The sequence below is a fragment of the Eurypyga helias genome, unplaced genomic scaffold (genome assembly GCF_000690775.1).
Source record: "Eurypyga helias isolate BGI_N326 unplaced genomic scaffold, ASM69077v1 scaffold23226, whole genome shotgun sequence".
NCBI classification, from domain to species: domain Eukaryota; kingdom Metazoa; phylum Chordata; class Aves; order Eurypygiformes; family Eurypygidae; genus Eurypyga; species Eurypyga helias.
In genome coordinates this window covers 7,019-22,984 of record NW_010256431.1, presented here as the reverse complement: position 1 = coordinate 22,984, position 15,966 = coordinate 7,019, and the positions used below count along the sequence as shown (strand labels likewise).

The window sequence follows — 15,966 nt, the reverse complement described above, 5'->3', positions numbered from 1 at the left end:
CCCCCGTATTTTTTTCTTAATAAAAAAGTTCTTATTAAATGTGTTTGGGTTTTTTTTTCTTTTCTTTCTTTTTTAAAGTAAAATACAACATAAATGTTGGGGAATTTAGACAAAGTCCTAAACTATGGGAAAACACTAATATCTCTGACACAACTTTTTTCAGTTAAAGATTTACTCACATTTCAGGACCATCACACATTCTATGGTGATGTTATCAGCTGTTCTTGCTGACCTTAAGCACTCTTACAGCATTAAATACCTAATATTTTTTTGATAATAGAATGCTGTTCACATTTCAGTAACAATAATTCACTTTAATGAGATAAGAATTTACCCATCAAATCACTCTATCTCTGTTTGAGCAATACTAGCACACTTTGGGCAACTGTAGAATCACAAATAATGCATCAGGAGTCCAACTGTTCCTGGAGAATTTGTAACTCCTTGTTACACCAACAGGAATTTGAGATGTGTAAGGATTGCAAAATCAGATGTTAATCTGCAGAGAACAACACAGGCATGGGCAGTCTGCATTTTTGCCTCAAGCAAACAAGAACCAACAAGACTATTAATGAGAGAAAGCAGCACCGGTTAAAACTGCACGTATAAACAGGCATTGAAAACAACTGTATTCCTCAAGTGAGTCATTACACTGTAAAGAAAACTTGTACAAGGAACTTCATGCTGTTTACAGATTTTCCATTCACATATTTTCTTACTGCCTCCCCACTCACAACACGCACGAACCTCTATAAAGAGGGCACAGAATCATCAGGACTGACTCCGGCACCTGCCGTGAACAAGGTCCCCGGTTTTCCTGCGGCTGAACAGCTAATGGCACACAGACACGGCCCTTCTGACCGAAGGAGGACAAGACCACGCAGCTGTCTCCTGGCACAGGGAGGCTGAGCCTCCTCTCACGCTGGAGGCTGCTCCCTGGTGCAGGCTGGCTCCAGGCACTGGGAACAGCCTTCTCCCAGCGCGGCACTGGGCACGGCTCTACTGCTGAGCCAAGGATGAGAAATGCGGCAGCAATAGCTTCATTCCAGCTCTAAATGAGCTCAGCGGGGAATCTAAACAGTCAAATCAATTGCCAGAATCTGCACTTTTCAACCTCGTTCTGCTCCTTTGATCAGACTGAATTTTGAGCTACGGCGATTAAGGGACTAATCGAGGAAGTCACAGGGTATCTCTCGGGAGAGGAGGGAGGAGAAGAAAGTACCATCTCATCCTTGTTACGCATCTTTCTGCTAAACGCCACGTTTCCACCTATAAAACTAATATGCTGCTGCAGAAAGTGTGCTGACTGTGCTGGGAAGGAGGAGAAAAGGGGGTTGTACGAAACAAAAAAATAACACTCATAGGATCAGTCATTCTTTGCTGAAACACGCCCTTCGGAGGAATGGCAAAAGAGAACAGAGGATTCAGATGCAAGCGCCGTGTAAACTACCCTTCAGTCCTGTACAGTTACAGTCTATACACAGCGATGCTAGAGAGCCAAGGAAACATTAAACACATTTATTATGCAAAGAGAAGATTCCAAAAGCCCTGAGTACTTAAGTATGGAAACAGATTTGTTTATGACAGAGAGACATGCTAAGGGTGTCCCGGTATAGTATGTCCTCATCCTTACGGAAAGGGAAGAAACTCATTAGCTGCCTGCAGTCATCAAATTAGAAGAAGAGGGAAAACACCTTTGTTAAGAATTTCTTTTTCTTCTTCATTTGCTTTTGTTATTGCTGTGCTGAAGAGGAGGGGGCAGCTTTTCTTCCTGCAAGGGGCAGATTTTGCTTCTGCAATACGTGACTCAAAAAACCCAAACCCCGAAGAGCTGCAAATGGACTGATTAAAACATAAACTTCTTCACAGTTTAGCACATTTACAAAATGCTGGTACTAACCCATAGAAAATAAAGCCAGAAAAGTCAAAAATAATTCCAGTGTAAACTTGAGCTGAGGTAGGAACAAGTGCATCAAAGCTTCCAACTCTCTTTTTTTGTCCTAGCATTGATATGCCATTGCCAGTGATCACCATGCCCTTTGCTGCATCCTTCCCCTTCCCTTCTACCTGGTCTCAGAAACAGCCCTGTAGTTGTCCTGGGATGACCTCCCACTGTGTAAATTTAGGCGTGTGTGTCTGAATCTTTACAAGATCAAACTGTTAATGCAATGTCTTAGACCAGGATATCATACTATTCTGCCTACATTACAGGGCTTATCCTGCTTGCATGGGTCTCATCAATTCTGTAGTGGGCAAAAACATCTCTGCATAGCTTGCCCATAACCTGCGTTCAGATCTGCATCTGTCAGGCACTGACCTAAGGTATCGCATTTTCATTACTACAGTGACAAATATTAAATCATTTTGCTGGTCGTATAGAGAATATCGTTTATGCTAAAGTAATGTATTTCCTATCTTCTCCTAACATTCCCCTATGCAGAAGGTTAAATTGTGATACAGAATTACTTCTTGGTAACAGTAGGGCTTTTAAGAACAACATATTGATAATGATATTATTTGCCTTTGTATGTGCTATAAGAATTTTAACTTAAAAATGTACTTAAAAATGGAGTGATTAGCCTTCAAATCCCTAAGAAGAGCTGCTACACTCCAATTGTGGGTTTCTATCAATTATCCGTGCTGGCTGCTTGAAACAGTGCAAAGTGCTCAAGACAGAAACACTGCACAGCCAACTCGGCAGACTGATATGCTCCCTAAATGGACAGAGTTTTTGAAGACAGCTCATAATAGTGTTTGGCTTTTAAACCATAATGTTAACAGCTTTGATGGGACTGCTGCTAATTTGTATTTAAGACCCATTACCTCTTCCTCTAAGCAATCTTCGTGAAACATCATTTGTTCTGGGGGGATATGTGCCATTCAGTGCAGCGCTGTAATGGTCGTTAATTCACACCATTTTGCTTGCTCCTGTATCAATCAGCAAACTGTGAATCATCCCAGTGTTTCCAGACTCGCAGATGTACGAGGGAACCACCGAGGCCAGTTCAGTTTCTCTCCCCATTCAGGCGCGGAGACAATATTGGTTCCTGTTTACAGCCACGGCTTTGTTTTCCCCCACCCACACGCTGAAATTTCTCCAAAATGCCCCGAGAAAAAGAGACTGAGTTCATTTTACCAGGAAAGTTATTTCTAGGTATGGCATCTGAAACAAAACATGTTTGTACTTTTATTCTGTGTGCAGCGTTTACTGCAGCAAGGCAGAAGTGACTGAGGAGCAGAGCAGGGCAAAGTAGGCAGCTCCAGGCACCCCACCCTGCCCAACCGCCATCCAGTGCCAGGCGCACGATTTAACAGCGTCTGAGGGATTCATTTATTTATTTGCTTTTTATTCCAACTGTTTAAATTAGACTTTCGTTCTGTCAGGATTTCTGCCTTGTGGGGTACAGATGCAATTTTAGACTACAACATAATACGAGGTAGAAACCACCCCAAAAATCAAGGGTACAAACCATGCTTCACAGTAGCACTGCTAAAAGTATTTAAATTAATTATTAATTTAGGCATCACATTTGAGGTAGTAAGAAGGGCATGGTTTTAGGGAAGTGAGCACATTTTCTGAACGCCAGCCTGCTTTGACCTCAAAATAAGCTCCCCAAACTGCCATTCACTAAGAAAGATACAGAAAATACAGACAACGAACAAACCTATCTTCCGCAGATGTGGGGGGAAATGGAATTAAGATGTTCTGATATTAATGGGAATTTACAGCCCAGATGAAAGGAGTGGCTGTACAATAGGGTCATGGAAACCTTGTTGCTATTCATCAGCACACCATGAACACACCCTTTCGACCCGAGAACTGTGGCTGCACTGACTTCTAAGTGACAATGCAAGTAGTGTGTCTTACCCATCACTAACCACTATTCAGGTTGTTATTTTTAAGAATGATACACAGAAGGAAGTTATGGCATTCATTACAAAGCCAGATGGTGAGAAGTTCCCTGAGTCTTTCCCTTTTTTTTTTAATGTTTACAACTTCATTGCATCTAAGGGCCCAGTTGAGGAAAAAAAAAAAGATGTTCAAAACCTTTTGCTAAACTGCTTATAAGTTAAAGGTTTCTGCATATGGATGTTGTGTAGGGTTTTGGTTGTTTGGGGGGGTTTTTTTGGGGTTTTTTTTTGGTGCTAATAAACAAAGCAAAAATGGGGACCTTGAAAAAAAAAAGAAAGCAAGAAAATCTGTAGTTGGGGCCTGATTCAGCTGATGTTTAGCACGGGAAAACTTGTGAACACTACTCCAATCTGCCTAGATAACCTGAGAGAAACTGCCCACCTGGCAGGATCGGAGTGGTTTTGGTACAAACAGGTGTCAGATGGTTTCACATCAAAAGAATCAGACACTTTTTAGCATGATACCACCACTTTCCTCTCTCACTCCCCACTGCAGAGCAGAAGGAAACAACTGTCTGTTGCTTAAAGCTCAAAACCACAAAAGCAGGGGGGGTTAGATTTAAGGCAGAACCTCTGCATGATGGCACACTCTCCTCTGCTCCCCTGCGGCTGTATGGCCCTGCCAGGAGTGGAGTGGGGAGTCCTGGGCACCACGATGCTCAGCAGCCTGACAAGCAGAAATGCAGTGCCTAGTCCTGAATTTCCCTGTGATAAGCCACGTTTCCATCTACATGTTCACAGAACGTAAGTACTACTTCCTTTTGTCTTTCTCCACTGCAAACACAGACAACTCCACGTCAGCATGCACACACATCGCTTCATCATCCCACAGGTAATAGAGACCAAGACTTCCCTGACCACCTCCCAGCACCCCTCACTGGGGTTTACAGAACCACCCGAGTCTCTTTTTAATTTCCAAGTGGATTTTAATTTGTCCAGCAGGAGTTTCCCATAGAGTTGTCTGTGTCCTATGTGCTAAACTGCTGGCAGAACATCTTCCGTGTTATTGAACAGGTAACAACCAAGGAAAGACCCATCTGGATTGAGGAAAGTGCTGCAGATTTGATGCAGCATCCACATTCATTTCAGACCCAAACGCAGGGCAATGGTGAGGGTGGAGGAGGATGTGGTGTCCAAAAGTGCTTTCAGAACAAAAGATAGCTGAACTGGAAGGAATGATGACGGCATGAGACCGAGCTGCTAGGAATATCAATGCCTGTAAACATCTTAAAATACAAGCCAAAGAACTGGGAAGGTTAAGACATGGCTACAAGGACTCCACTACAACAGGGAAAGCCTTTGAAATACCTGTAATCTAACAGAAGACGACACACCTGATTTAAAAAACACCGAGAAAGAGCAATGGGCTACGAAGACCAGATGTGAATTGTTTTTTATCTTGATTACTGCACCTCTGGAAATGCTGTATTACTGTGGGCATGTTGAGGCCAAACACTCCATTTCTTCCCATAAATTACTCCATACTTTCCCAAACTTATCTTACATTATTTACTTGGAGGGAAGGGAAGAGGGAGAAGATGGCTGTCGGGTAGTTTCAGTCAAGGTCCTTTCAGACTCTCCTGAAAAATGGAAGGGAGAATCTCCAAGTTTGAAAAAAAAAAATCAACTCAGTTACAAGTACACAGACAAATATAAATTCAGAAATGACCATTCAAATAAGATGCTTTTACATCTGTGTAGAGGTCAAACACCAGCCTCAGCCTTACTGCCCTCTGTAATCCAGATTCATCACCAGCTTCCTTTATTCGCCTATTCAAAGGCACTTAATTAGCTGAGGGGCTTGTTGCTTTGCCTTCAAAAGCTCTCCACTCCCTCAAAGGTTTTGCTTCGTATTGTGCTACCACTGCCCTTTGAAATTAAATCTGTTTTGCTTCCCCACAGCATTAGTAAAAGAAAAGAAAAGTAGTATTTTAAAATTTTGGAGAGGAGAGGAGAGGAGACAGGGAAATACCAGCGGAACTTAATTCAAAGTGGCTTTAAAGATAAGTTTGATACGTAGGAAAAGCAGGGGGGTAGGGTTGAAACTGCAGATGAAATCTGGCCAGTACTTTCGGGCTTATTAATAAAACATGATACCGTAGTTGGTTTATGTGTGAGGAAGACTCCTTGTGCCATCTCAGAAATCCCAAATAAAACATGATTTTTACCTGTACTTACAAGAGGACTGTATGTACTCAGATGCCGTGGGCTGTGTCCTCTGCTTTTCCAAACTCTGACTGATCTGCATCAGAGCCTACGAAGTGCTGCTCTGTCAGAACAGCCTCACCTAACAGCCACGGCACATTAGCTCACTGACTTCTCATGGGCAGAAATTAGTTCATATAACACAGGACACTCAGGAATCAGTTCGTGGTATTAACATTTCTGTTTGTATTCATAAAAGCTGTATTTTGTATTTCATTATATTTATTTAACCTTTGACATCTAAGCTCTGGGTCAGTTTGCTCTTTATAACAATGCATTTCTTATTCAGTTTTGTTTCTATATTTAGAGAACTCATGCTCAGAAACAAGAGGGTTTTTTCACTCCTCCCCCCATATCCCCCCCCAGTATATTTAATCTAGCTCAGTTAGGGTGTTTCTGTGCAACCTATAATTTACTCTGCCAACTCAGATAGTATATTGCTGCTTTTACCACAGTTAAAGAACCACTGTCGTCCTTTTCAAAGGTTTTTTAGTCTTCAGCATGTTCTTCACTATCTCATATGCAGTCCATATGTAGTAAAATACAGCCATTTTTACTGCAAATAATATTATTTTTCTCTCTGTCTCTTCTCCTATAATTTTTCCTCTACCATCATTTTTGGCAATGGAGCTGAAACAAATATACCCTTCACTGACAATCCAGTATACAACTCCCTGCATGTCAGCAAGAATGCAGAGAGCTCTAAGAATAGCACATTTGGTTCCTACAGTGCAAGTGGAGCTCAGAAATGCACACTGTCCCCCACCCAAACAATGGCTATTTACTAGCTACGTCCCCCCAACAAAACAAGCTTTTAAGGTGTGTTTTGGTTTTCAACATTTTACAGACAGAGCAGTGGGCAACACTGCTCTCCTCCCTGAGACTCGCCAATTTTAACTCGTCAGACTTGGGCTTGGAAAAGCAATAGCCACCCAAAGGTTTCTTTTATTCCAGCCTGATTTAAGCTGCAAAGATCACTGGCCCATGTTCCTGCCTTCAAGCGAACCCTCCTTTCCATTCAGAGCCACGTGTCTGCGCTGGTATCGGCGGGAGTAACAGAAGAGCTCTGCTGGAAGCGGTGATGTTGGGTCACCGCTGCTGAAGGTATAATCGGCTCCAATACACCTGACATGCCAGGATAGAGGAGCTGCAAGTACAAACTGTATTTAGGCATGACAATCAGGGAGATGCCCAACCATTCAACCTGCCTGTGCAGATGCAGCTTTTCATGCACCCAGAAACAGCCAATAACGTCAAGTGGCTACGCTTAAGCCCAGAAAACGAGTGCGATAGTTTTGGAGACTGACTCTGGCATTTACTACCATCTTTATATTGTGGATTTATGAGCCCAGACCTTTGAGTATAATTTCACTCAGCAAGTATCAGTCCTAGATGAGTAAAATGAAAACCTGCACATACCCACACGAGCCATGTTAGCCCCACAAGGCTTTGGTACATCGCACAATGCAAACTGTCAGTGCCTCAATCGATATCCGTCACTGCTCAACAATAAAGACAGAGCACTTCAGATAGGAAAAGATTAGCCCTTATCAGATTTACCAGTTGTACAGGCAATACAGGATCTGGGAGGCAGACTGATTACACTTAAGAGATATATCCTGAAGTACAAAAATGGGAGAGCTGTGAGGCGACACGAGTAGCCCCAGGTTTTGGAATGTGGAGTCTTTGCTTTAATAGGCGTTTAAACCACAGCAAAAAGCTCACTCTGGGTCTATGTTCCAGGCGCTGCTCTCTTCCCCATGTTGCTCTGCCTGCTACAAGGATCAAATTTCATGGTTTATTGTTCTCCCTCCAACTGGACACCATCCACATTCTTCTTTTCTATAAAGCTGCACCTCTTGCTCAAAAGAAGAGGGTACTATGTCTTCTTTCTATAAATTTTAGTCACATTTACAAACACACACATTGAGTAAGGAGATGACTTTAAAACATTAAACAACATTCCAGGGAATGCTGTTGTTTTCTTTGAGTAAATTTCTTTGAATGATGCTAAAAAAGGCAATTTTCCACTACAAGTTTATTAACTTTTGAAGACACAGAGTTGTCTCCCCCATCATCTGAATCTTTAACATTTTGCCTTTTAATGAAACAACTGCTCCATGCTTGAAAAGTCCTATTCATCACCTGCCTCGGGAGAGAATGGGCACTGGGATTCTGCTAAGCTCAAATTCACCTCTCAGGTACTCTGCTGGCAATCAAAATCACAGTCGCTTGGAGCTACTTTGCCATAATGGAGTAAAATTGGTACACAGCAGGTTGGGTCCAAAATTTCAGTATCAATGTTTCAATGTAAATAAGAAATCTATTGCAGACAAATAACACATCTACATGCTAGAGTCAAAGAAACGCAGCAACTATCCCAGAATTTTAACATTTCCTACCTAGAGTATGGTTTCATGTCATTTTTCTTTTAATTCAGCACTCAGTATCCATTTTCTTCTATGAGATTTGCGGTAAAATTATCAAAACCTAACAAAATGCTCTACTCCTGACCATCCACCATCTTTCTTCGGCAGCTCAACAGACTGTAATGCTGAAGCACTGTCATCTGGTGCATAATTACTGTAGAAAGTCTTACTTGTAAAATGAGGGAGGCACCATCCAGCTTACCTAACGAGTCTGAAAATGTAAAATGCTCATCACCTGTAATCATTGTCTTAACTCTCCCTGATCTTTACTGATAGATGCTAAATTATAACAACTCTCTCTCTGATGGTGAGAATCAGCTAAAAATGCAGCACAGGCATAGCACTAGGAAAGTTGCTGGAAGAGGGGCTATTTTTGCCAACTAGACTCACTGCAGAAATTTTTCTCTCTTTTTTTTTACTCATCTATCATGTAGGGGTTTCAGAGGTTTCAGAAGACAAAGATGCAAAGCAGGGAAAACTAGGGCACAGGAAACCTCAGGAATCCAACATGAACGTTGCGATTCCACACACCCGGGAAGGGCAGGACAAACCCCATATATGCTCAAAGGTTATGGACGTACAATCAAAAGCAATCATGTTACTGCAGTTTAACAACTTACCAGCCAAGATGATGCCTCCAGAGTAAAACACCTGATGGGGAGTAATTCACGAAGCTGCAGCAACTTACTCACTTTCAATCCTATGTCCATCCATGCACCTAGTTCCCAAGCCAGCAAGGTGCCCTACTTCGTGTTTAATCTGGGTCCCATTCGACACAAACAGGGTCTTAAAGCAACATAATTGCTTCAGGCCCTGGTTGAATTAGGGCCTCATATTGATCACCCTTTAAAGTGAACTATATATGCCATATGGTTACATGTTATATATTTGCATAAGCAAATTCAGCAAGTCACCAGTCCTTCCCAGCTGTCTGTTTTAAGCTGGCAAGCGAGCAAGTACTGAGCATGCACAACGGAAAAGAGTGAGTCGATCCCAAAGTGGCACAGCACCTCATGGATTTACTACTAAGAAGCTGACATTTAGTAACTATGCCCTTTTTTCGCACTGCTGTCATAGGAAAAGGCTACACTAAGTCACCCCCACTGAAGAAATCCACCTCTGTACGAACTTGTCACTTAGCAGGGAAGAAGAGCAGAGAAACCCAGGCTCTGGAGCGTATTCCCTAGCTAAGCACCATGCTCCCGAGCAGATTCTAGCAGAGCTTCAGAGATCAGCCGCTGGTTTGCTGGGTGAGAAGTGTTTCAGTCTTTCACAAGGAGCTGACAGAGTGCACAGCACTTGAAGGGTTCTGCTTCCAAAGTGTTGGCTCAGCCTAATGAGGCATTTAGCTTTGGTGGTGAGGTTCAATCTGTTTCCTACTATTCTTCGTAACAAAAAGATAGCGATTTATTCCTCACACCCAGGCTGCTCTCAGATGAAATTCCCAAGCTCTTCCTTGCTCTGAAATCCCTCTTCGCAGTGAATCACTTTTACCTGGGTTAGAAGCAGCCAGTGCATTGCACTGTTCCTTGAGTCTCAGGAAGAGGGTTGCTGGAAAGAAATCAGGGCCTTCTCTCACTCCTGCCAGCTGCATTTTTGCACTTACCAGCTCGGTTGGTATTGCAGATCAGCTAAGGGTGGGGAATGGCCCTCACCCAAAACAGGTATTTCAAGTCTGCCTCTTTGCTATTAGGTGTACTGTTTGACCTGCTGTCCATGTCAGAGTCATATTTTAACTCCACTTTTCTAACCTCAGGAGTGTAACACAGAGAAATCTGTTGAAGGGCACAAAGAAAAAAAAAATCCCACTAAAAAGATGATGGGAAACATGTTATGGGAACACCTCTACAATTTACAATATAAGGCAAATAAGAATACTGCCTATACATGTAAAATTATTTATTTTAGTGGTATTAAATGTGTTTTGCCTAAAAGCACAAAGTTCTGCACTGGGCTGGAAGAGACAATGCATGGTGGAATTACAGTACATTTCAGCTGAAGAAATAAATAAAGTTACTCTGATAACACCACAATGCTGTTACTGCCTTGTCCATGTATACACTCTGCACACCCCAGAACATTAGCCACGTCACATTTGAAACACAGACGAAAGTAAAAGTAAGAAATAAATGACTCAATATTTTCACAAAAGCACTGAGACAGAAGAGACGGTCTCACCTGTCTGCTTTGCGACGGCAGCGCGGCAGGCTGCACGTGTCTCTGCATCCGATGTGGCTGCATCAGCTGTCGAAACTGCTGCTGGAGAAACTGGCTGTTGTTCACCTGCTGGGACTGCTGCATGGCTGCGGACTGCTGCTGCTGGAGATAGTGAATGAGAGACTGCTGCCCTTGTCCTGCTGTCAGAGGTGACATCTTTTGAGTAGCTGACTCTGAGGCAAAGTGAGACAGTGGTTTGGTGTTATTGAAAGAAAACTGCTCTTGGCTAACAGGACTCTCATCCACCAGACCCGGCTGTAAGCTACTGGGTGGCTGCTGCATAATTATGTTCACATTTTTGGTCTGGTTTGAAGTCATTGATTTAAAAAGTGAGCTCTGCATACTTGTGGGGTTGCTGGTGGGAGTGATGGTAGAGATTAATGTACCTTGAGGACTGAAGGGCTGCTGATGCAGAGCTGGGCTTGACAGCTTTTCTGGCCTGTATGGTGGAGAAGGTCCAGTATTTGTGGAGGCCATGCTGGCAACCAAGTTGTTCTGTGGACTTTTAATGTTGTTGGCTGGTAAACTGGCTGCTGTCAGAGTGGGCAGCATGGAGCTCTGCGGGCTGAAGGGCTGCTGGTTCAGAGCTGGACTGGAGAGCTTCTCAGACCCATAAGGAGGAGAGGGCCCATTGGATGGGGTGCTGCTGGAAGTCATGTTTGAAAGCAGAGTGTTTTGAGGACTCTGAATGTTGTTTCCTGGTAAATTATTAGCAGGCATGCCAGACACCATAACATTTTGAGGACTGAAAGGTTGATGGTGTGGGGATGATCCTGTCCTGTAAGGTGGAGAGAGGCCAGGGGGAGACATAGCTGGCCAGCTGGAAGCTTGTACTTGTTGCTTAGTAGTAGACACCTGCTTGCTAGCTGCCAGCTGCTTTAGCTGCTGAGCATGCCAGTTGGAGCCAGGTATGTTGGGTAAGGGTACCGGGAGCATGGGTGGTGGCTGGTTCTTGCTCTGAGCGGCTGTGGAGATGGGCGACACAGCAGGCTTGTTTGAGGGAGGAACTTGGAAGTTAGCTCCAGCAGATGATGGTCTCATCTGAGGAGATCCTCCACTGGCTGGATTGCAGCCTGGAGAAAAATCTTTGTTAGCAACATGGTTCTCCAAGTGGGAAGTCTGTGGGGAGGACTTTGGAGTGGTACTTATGCTGGGCTGAGAATGACTCAGCCCAAGTGGCTCTTCAGCCTTGCTGCACAAAATCTTCTCCAGGTCCAGGTCACTGGGAGAAGGATCAGGCATTTTTGTCAGCTCTTCCAATAGATCTTGCAGCTCTTGGTCCACAGACTGTAAGCTGTTTCCTTTCTCATCATAGTGGGCAATGTTATTGTTTTGCCCTCCTATGGACCCCTTCTGACTTATTTCTGCACTGGGTGGCACTGAAAACGGGGAACCAATGCCACCACCATTCATGTGATTGTTTTCGAGGAGCACTGAATGACCTGTAACTCCCAGGGAAGAAGCGCTGTGACTGCTGGAGAACGGAGAACTTTGCATTTCTGGACATGCCACGTTGGGGTTGGCACCCTGGCCCATGGCAAGGTTTACATCATCAAGGCAAAGTCTTTTACTGTCATTTGAGAAAATGACATCAGGCACGCCGCTGGAGGCAGGAGAGCTATCATCTTCCAGTTTTCTTTTAATGGATCCCTGTAACTGGGAAAATAAAAAAGGAAGGAGAAAGGATCTGTTATTGACCTTATTCTAGCATGCTCTGAAGCTCCATACTGTAACACTGAGTTGGAGATAAAGAAAATTAAATCATACAATTAAAAAACTAATAATGTGAGACAAATTCAATCAGGATTTAAGTGGGTGCAAATTCACTGAAATTGAAACAGTTATAGTCAGACAAAGGCTAAATGTCACATGTTGGCCTTAAAACAGATGTTAAAGCTATAAAATACTGTCTGTCATGTGAACCGTAATAGAAGTTTTTAAAATAGTCTCTGGTACCATTTCATTTAAGACATTATACTCCCTGAATAACAAACATGCCAACATTTTTATGGTAACATTTTTTAGGTCTAAACAATAGCAGATCTGAATGAAATCCTGGACTGAATTTAGTGACCTTCTGCCAGTGACTCAGATTAAATTCAGACCTGAGACAACTAAATTGTTTTATATTCTTTATAGGCAGAACATCTGAAATAACTGTCATAGTTTGAGAACAAACCAAACCAAAACAAATTCTCAACTATCTATCTAAACAGATTTTCAGGCTTCCTAATCACAGATGGTTTAGATTTCAGTAACCAGTAAATAACAGCTAAACCTCTTAATTTTTGTTTATTCTTCTAAGTCTAAGGCAGTATGGGGTTTGTTCTTTTGAAGGATTGCAACTCATTCATAAAAAACAAAGTGTTTTCAAAATACAATTACATAAATATCTTGATCTACAAGAAATGGTAGAGTTGTAATTCCATAAATCTTAGGGAAAAAACTGCTCTATACATATAAAATGAAACTGAAAACAATGTTTCTAATACTAACTCAGCATGATATGGAAATCTCCAAATACAATCATCTGTGGCTTTCAGTTTTAACAAGCATGACCAGTATGTCATAGGATTAATCAGACATTAACATTGCTGCTTCAAGTTAAGGGAAATAGGCATTATGTCCTTGTTTATCAATGGAGGGAGGCAGCATTTAGAAAACTATCTAATCAGCAATGGGAAAACCTTATAAAGTCACTGCTCGTCTAAGCTGGCTCACAACAAAGCCTCTCCCAGTCCTAGCCTACAAGTGCAAGTGCTGCCAGTCATCCTGTGCCATGAAAAAAAGTCACATCTAATAGAAGCTCCTATCACCAGAAAAGCCCTACTACCTAACGCCAGTGTAACCAGATCCACCCCAGGGCCGTGGTAGGTATCACCAACATCTAGATTTTACACTTTTAAGCACATCACAGTTTTGCCTATGACACCCTATGCAACGGCCAGCAACTCTGGTACTTTCAGACAACAGTGTCACAGGGCGGTCACCACACAGTGCACACAAGGTTGGGCACAACTTGTGTGGCTCCTTCTGCAATGTGCACGTGAAGGTCACTGTGCAAATGGCCAATGTCCACCCCTAAATTCAGCCTATCTTCAGGCCACTGACCACAGACACCCGTTGTTCTGACCTGGGAACACGGGGGAGCTGCCTGATGACTCATAGGAGTGCTCTCCCATCACTTATGTCTAAATTGGTGTGCAGAGAGAAGATTCCAGATCTGTGCCTCCAGCTGCTTAGGCTATAGGTGCGGTCTAGGACGAGCACTGGACATTGCCAGGCTGGTATCCAGCTTACACAGACGACTGGAGGAGAGCGGGAGTGTACAAGCTATTGCACATAGCCACCCGGGCAGATGGAAAGCAGGTTTGCATACTACACAGCGCTGCTGGTCCGGTTGTAGGAGGAGTTCACCCACCTCCATCAACAAAGCAGTTTTGAATGGCATTGTGGCAAAGAGACCTTTTTACACGGATACTTCCCCCTACCCCTTAGGAGTTATCCCTTCCTACAGCAATGAGTGCTTCTCTTCTGTGACCTCCAGTTGCATTGCTTTAACATGGGTTGCCCTCAAAAACCACTGGCAAGTGAGAACCAGCGCTGCACAGGGAGATCTGCTTTCAGTGCACCCTTCGCTGTTACCTGACAGCCATCTTCAGTCAGCGGAATCATCTCAGTGAGAGGCTGCCTTTACATCACAGCCAGAGACCGCTGAAGCATCAGTGATTTGATTATTCCTCTGGGCTGATGAGGCCAAAATTTGCTTAGCTTCAGGAAATGGATCGAGGCCTAAATCTTCTCCCAAGTGTTGGTCTAATGATGGATGAAATTGTTTTCCTTCATTTTCTTTGATAAAGCTAAGCCAGAGGTGCATGTTTCAACAGATGTTGCCCTGTGTAGGCTGAAACATGTTGGTAGAGCATAACTACATATATTTAAATCCAGACATGTATGGAGAATCTTTACAGGGGCTTCACACATCCAAAATAAACACAGTGTGTTCCCAAGTTGCACCCTGGGAACCTTCACGCAGGAAATGGTGGGGGATCTCCCATACTTGGCCAGCTGACATGCTGGCATGCATGTCCTTGCCAGTGCTTCTTTTGCCATAGGACATTCCTATGCTCTGAGTTACTGGGGGAAAATTTGGGTTTTCTAAACACTCTGAAAAATAGTTTTTAACTGATGCACTGGGGAGTAAATGTGATGGGAAAACAAAACTCCATTTCCCCAGAACTAGATATAAACAGATGAAATAGGGCCATAGCTTTCAGATGGCATGGGCATTCCAAAACTGGGTCAGGAGTTTAAATAGGATGCTGTTGCTTAGCCCTCGTGAGAAGCCTGGCTGTAAAAGCGGCACTGAAATTAGCTGTGTGTTATGTTCTCTTGAAAAGCAAGACTTTTTCCCAGGTGCATATTTGCACAAGGACCATAAAATCTGGAAGACCAACTTCCCCCAGTGCAGGCAGCTTTAACTCCACACAATTTAGTAGCATTGCTTTTGCTTAAGATAGATTTGACTACAGCCCCAAATTTGAGAGAGAAAAATACCATTCTTACAGTAACTAAACAAATCACAGAATGATTTTTGTCAGAAGGGAGGCCTGGGTATCATCAGCCCTCTGCTTCAAGCACATCACAATGAAAAAAATCAGATGACACCACCAAGCTGTGTGGCGCGGTCAACACACTGAAGGGAAGAGTTGCCATCCAGAGGGACCTGGACAGGCTGGAGAGGTGAGCCACTGCCAACCTCATGGAGTTCAACAAGGCCAAGGGCAAGGTCCTGCACCTGGGTCAGGGCAATCCCAGCACAAGTACAGGCTGGGTGGAGAGTGGATAGAGAGCAGCTTCGAGGAGAAGGACTTGGGGGTACTGGGGGATGAAAAGCTGAACAGGAGCCGGCCGTGTGCGCTGGCAGCCCAGAAAGCCAACGGTATCCTGGGCTGGATCCAGAGCAGCGTGGTCAGCAGGGCGAGGGAGGGGATTCTGCCCCTGTACTCTGCTCTGGTGAGACCCCACCTGGAGTGCTGCGTCCAGCTGTGGAGTCCTCAACATCAGAAGGATATTGACCACTTGGAGCGAGTCCAGAGGAGGCCACAAAGATGATCCAAGGGCTGGAGCACCTGAGCTGTGATGAAAGGCTGAGAGAGTTGGGCTTGTTCAGCCTGGAGAAGGGAAGGCTCCGGGGAGACCT

The 15,966-nt window shown here is 43.7% G+C and overlaps 1 protein-coding gene across 1 annotated transcript in view; it reads right to left on the bottom strand.

Annotated features, from left to right (window-relative positions):
- The window catches only part of MAMLD1 (mastermind-like domain containing 1), a gene marked incomplete at its 5' end in the record, with an annotated part of 32,080 nt that extends 19,661 nt beyond the window's left edge, over nucleotides 1-12,419 (bottom strand). The window contains 2 exons of the mRNA XM_010153669.1: nucleotides 10,725-10,936; nucleotides 11,150-12,419. Coding sequence (XP_010151971.1) covers nucleotides 10,725-10,936; nucleotides 11,150-12,419 — 1,482 coding nt within the window. The remainder of the gene's footprint in view (nucleotides 1-10,724; nucleotides 10,937-11,149) is intronic.
- Between the last annotated feature and the right edge of the window lie 3,547 nt (nucleotides 12,420-15,966).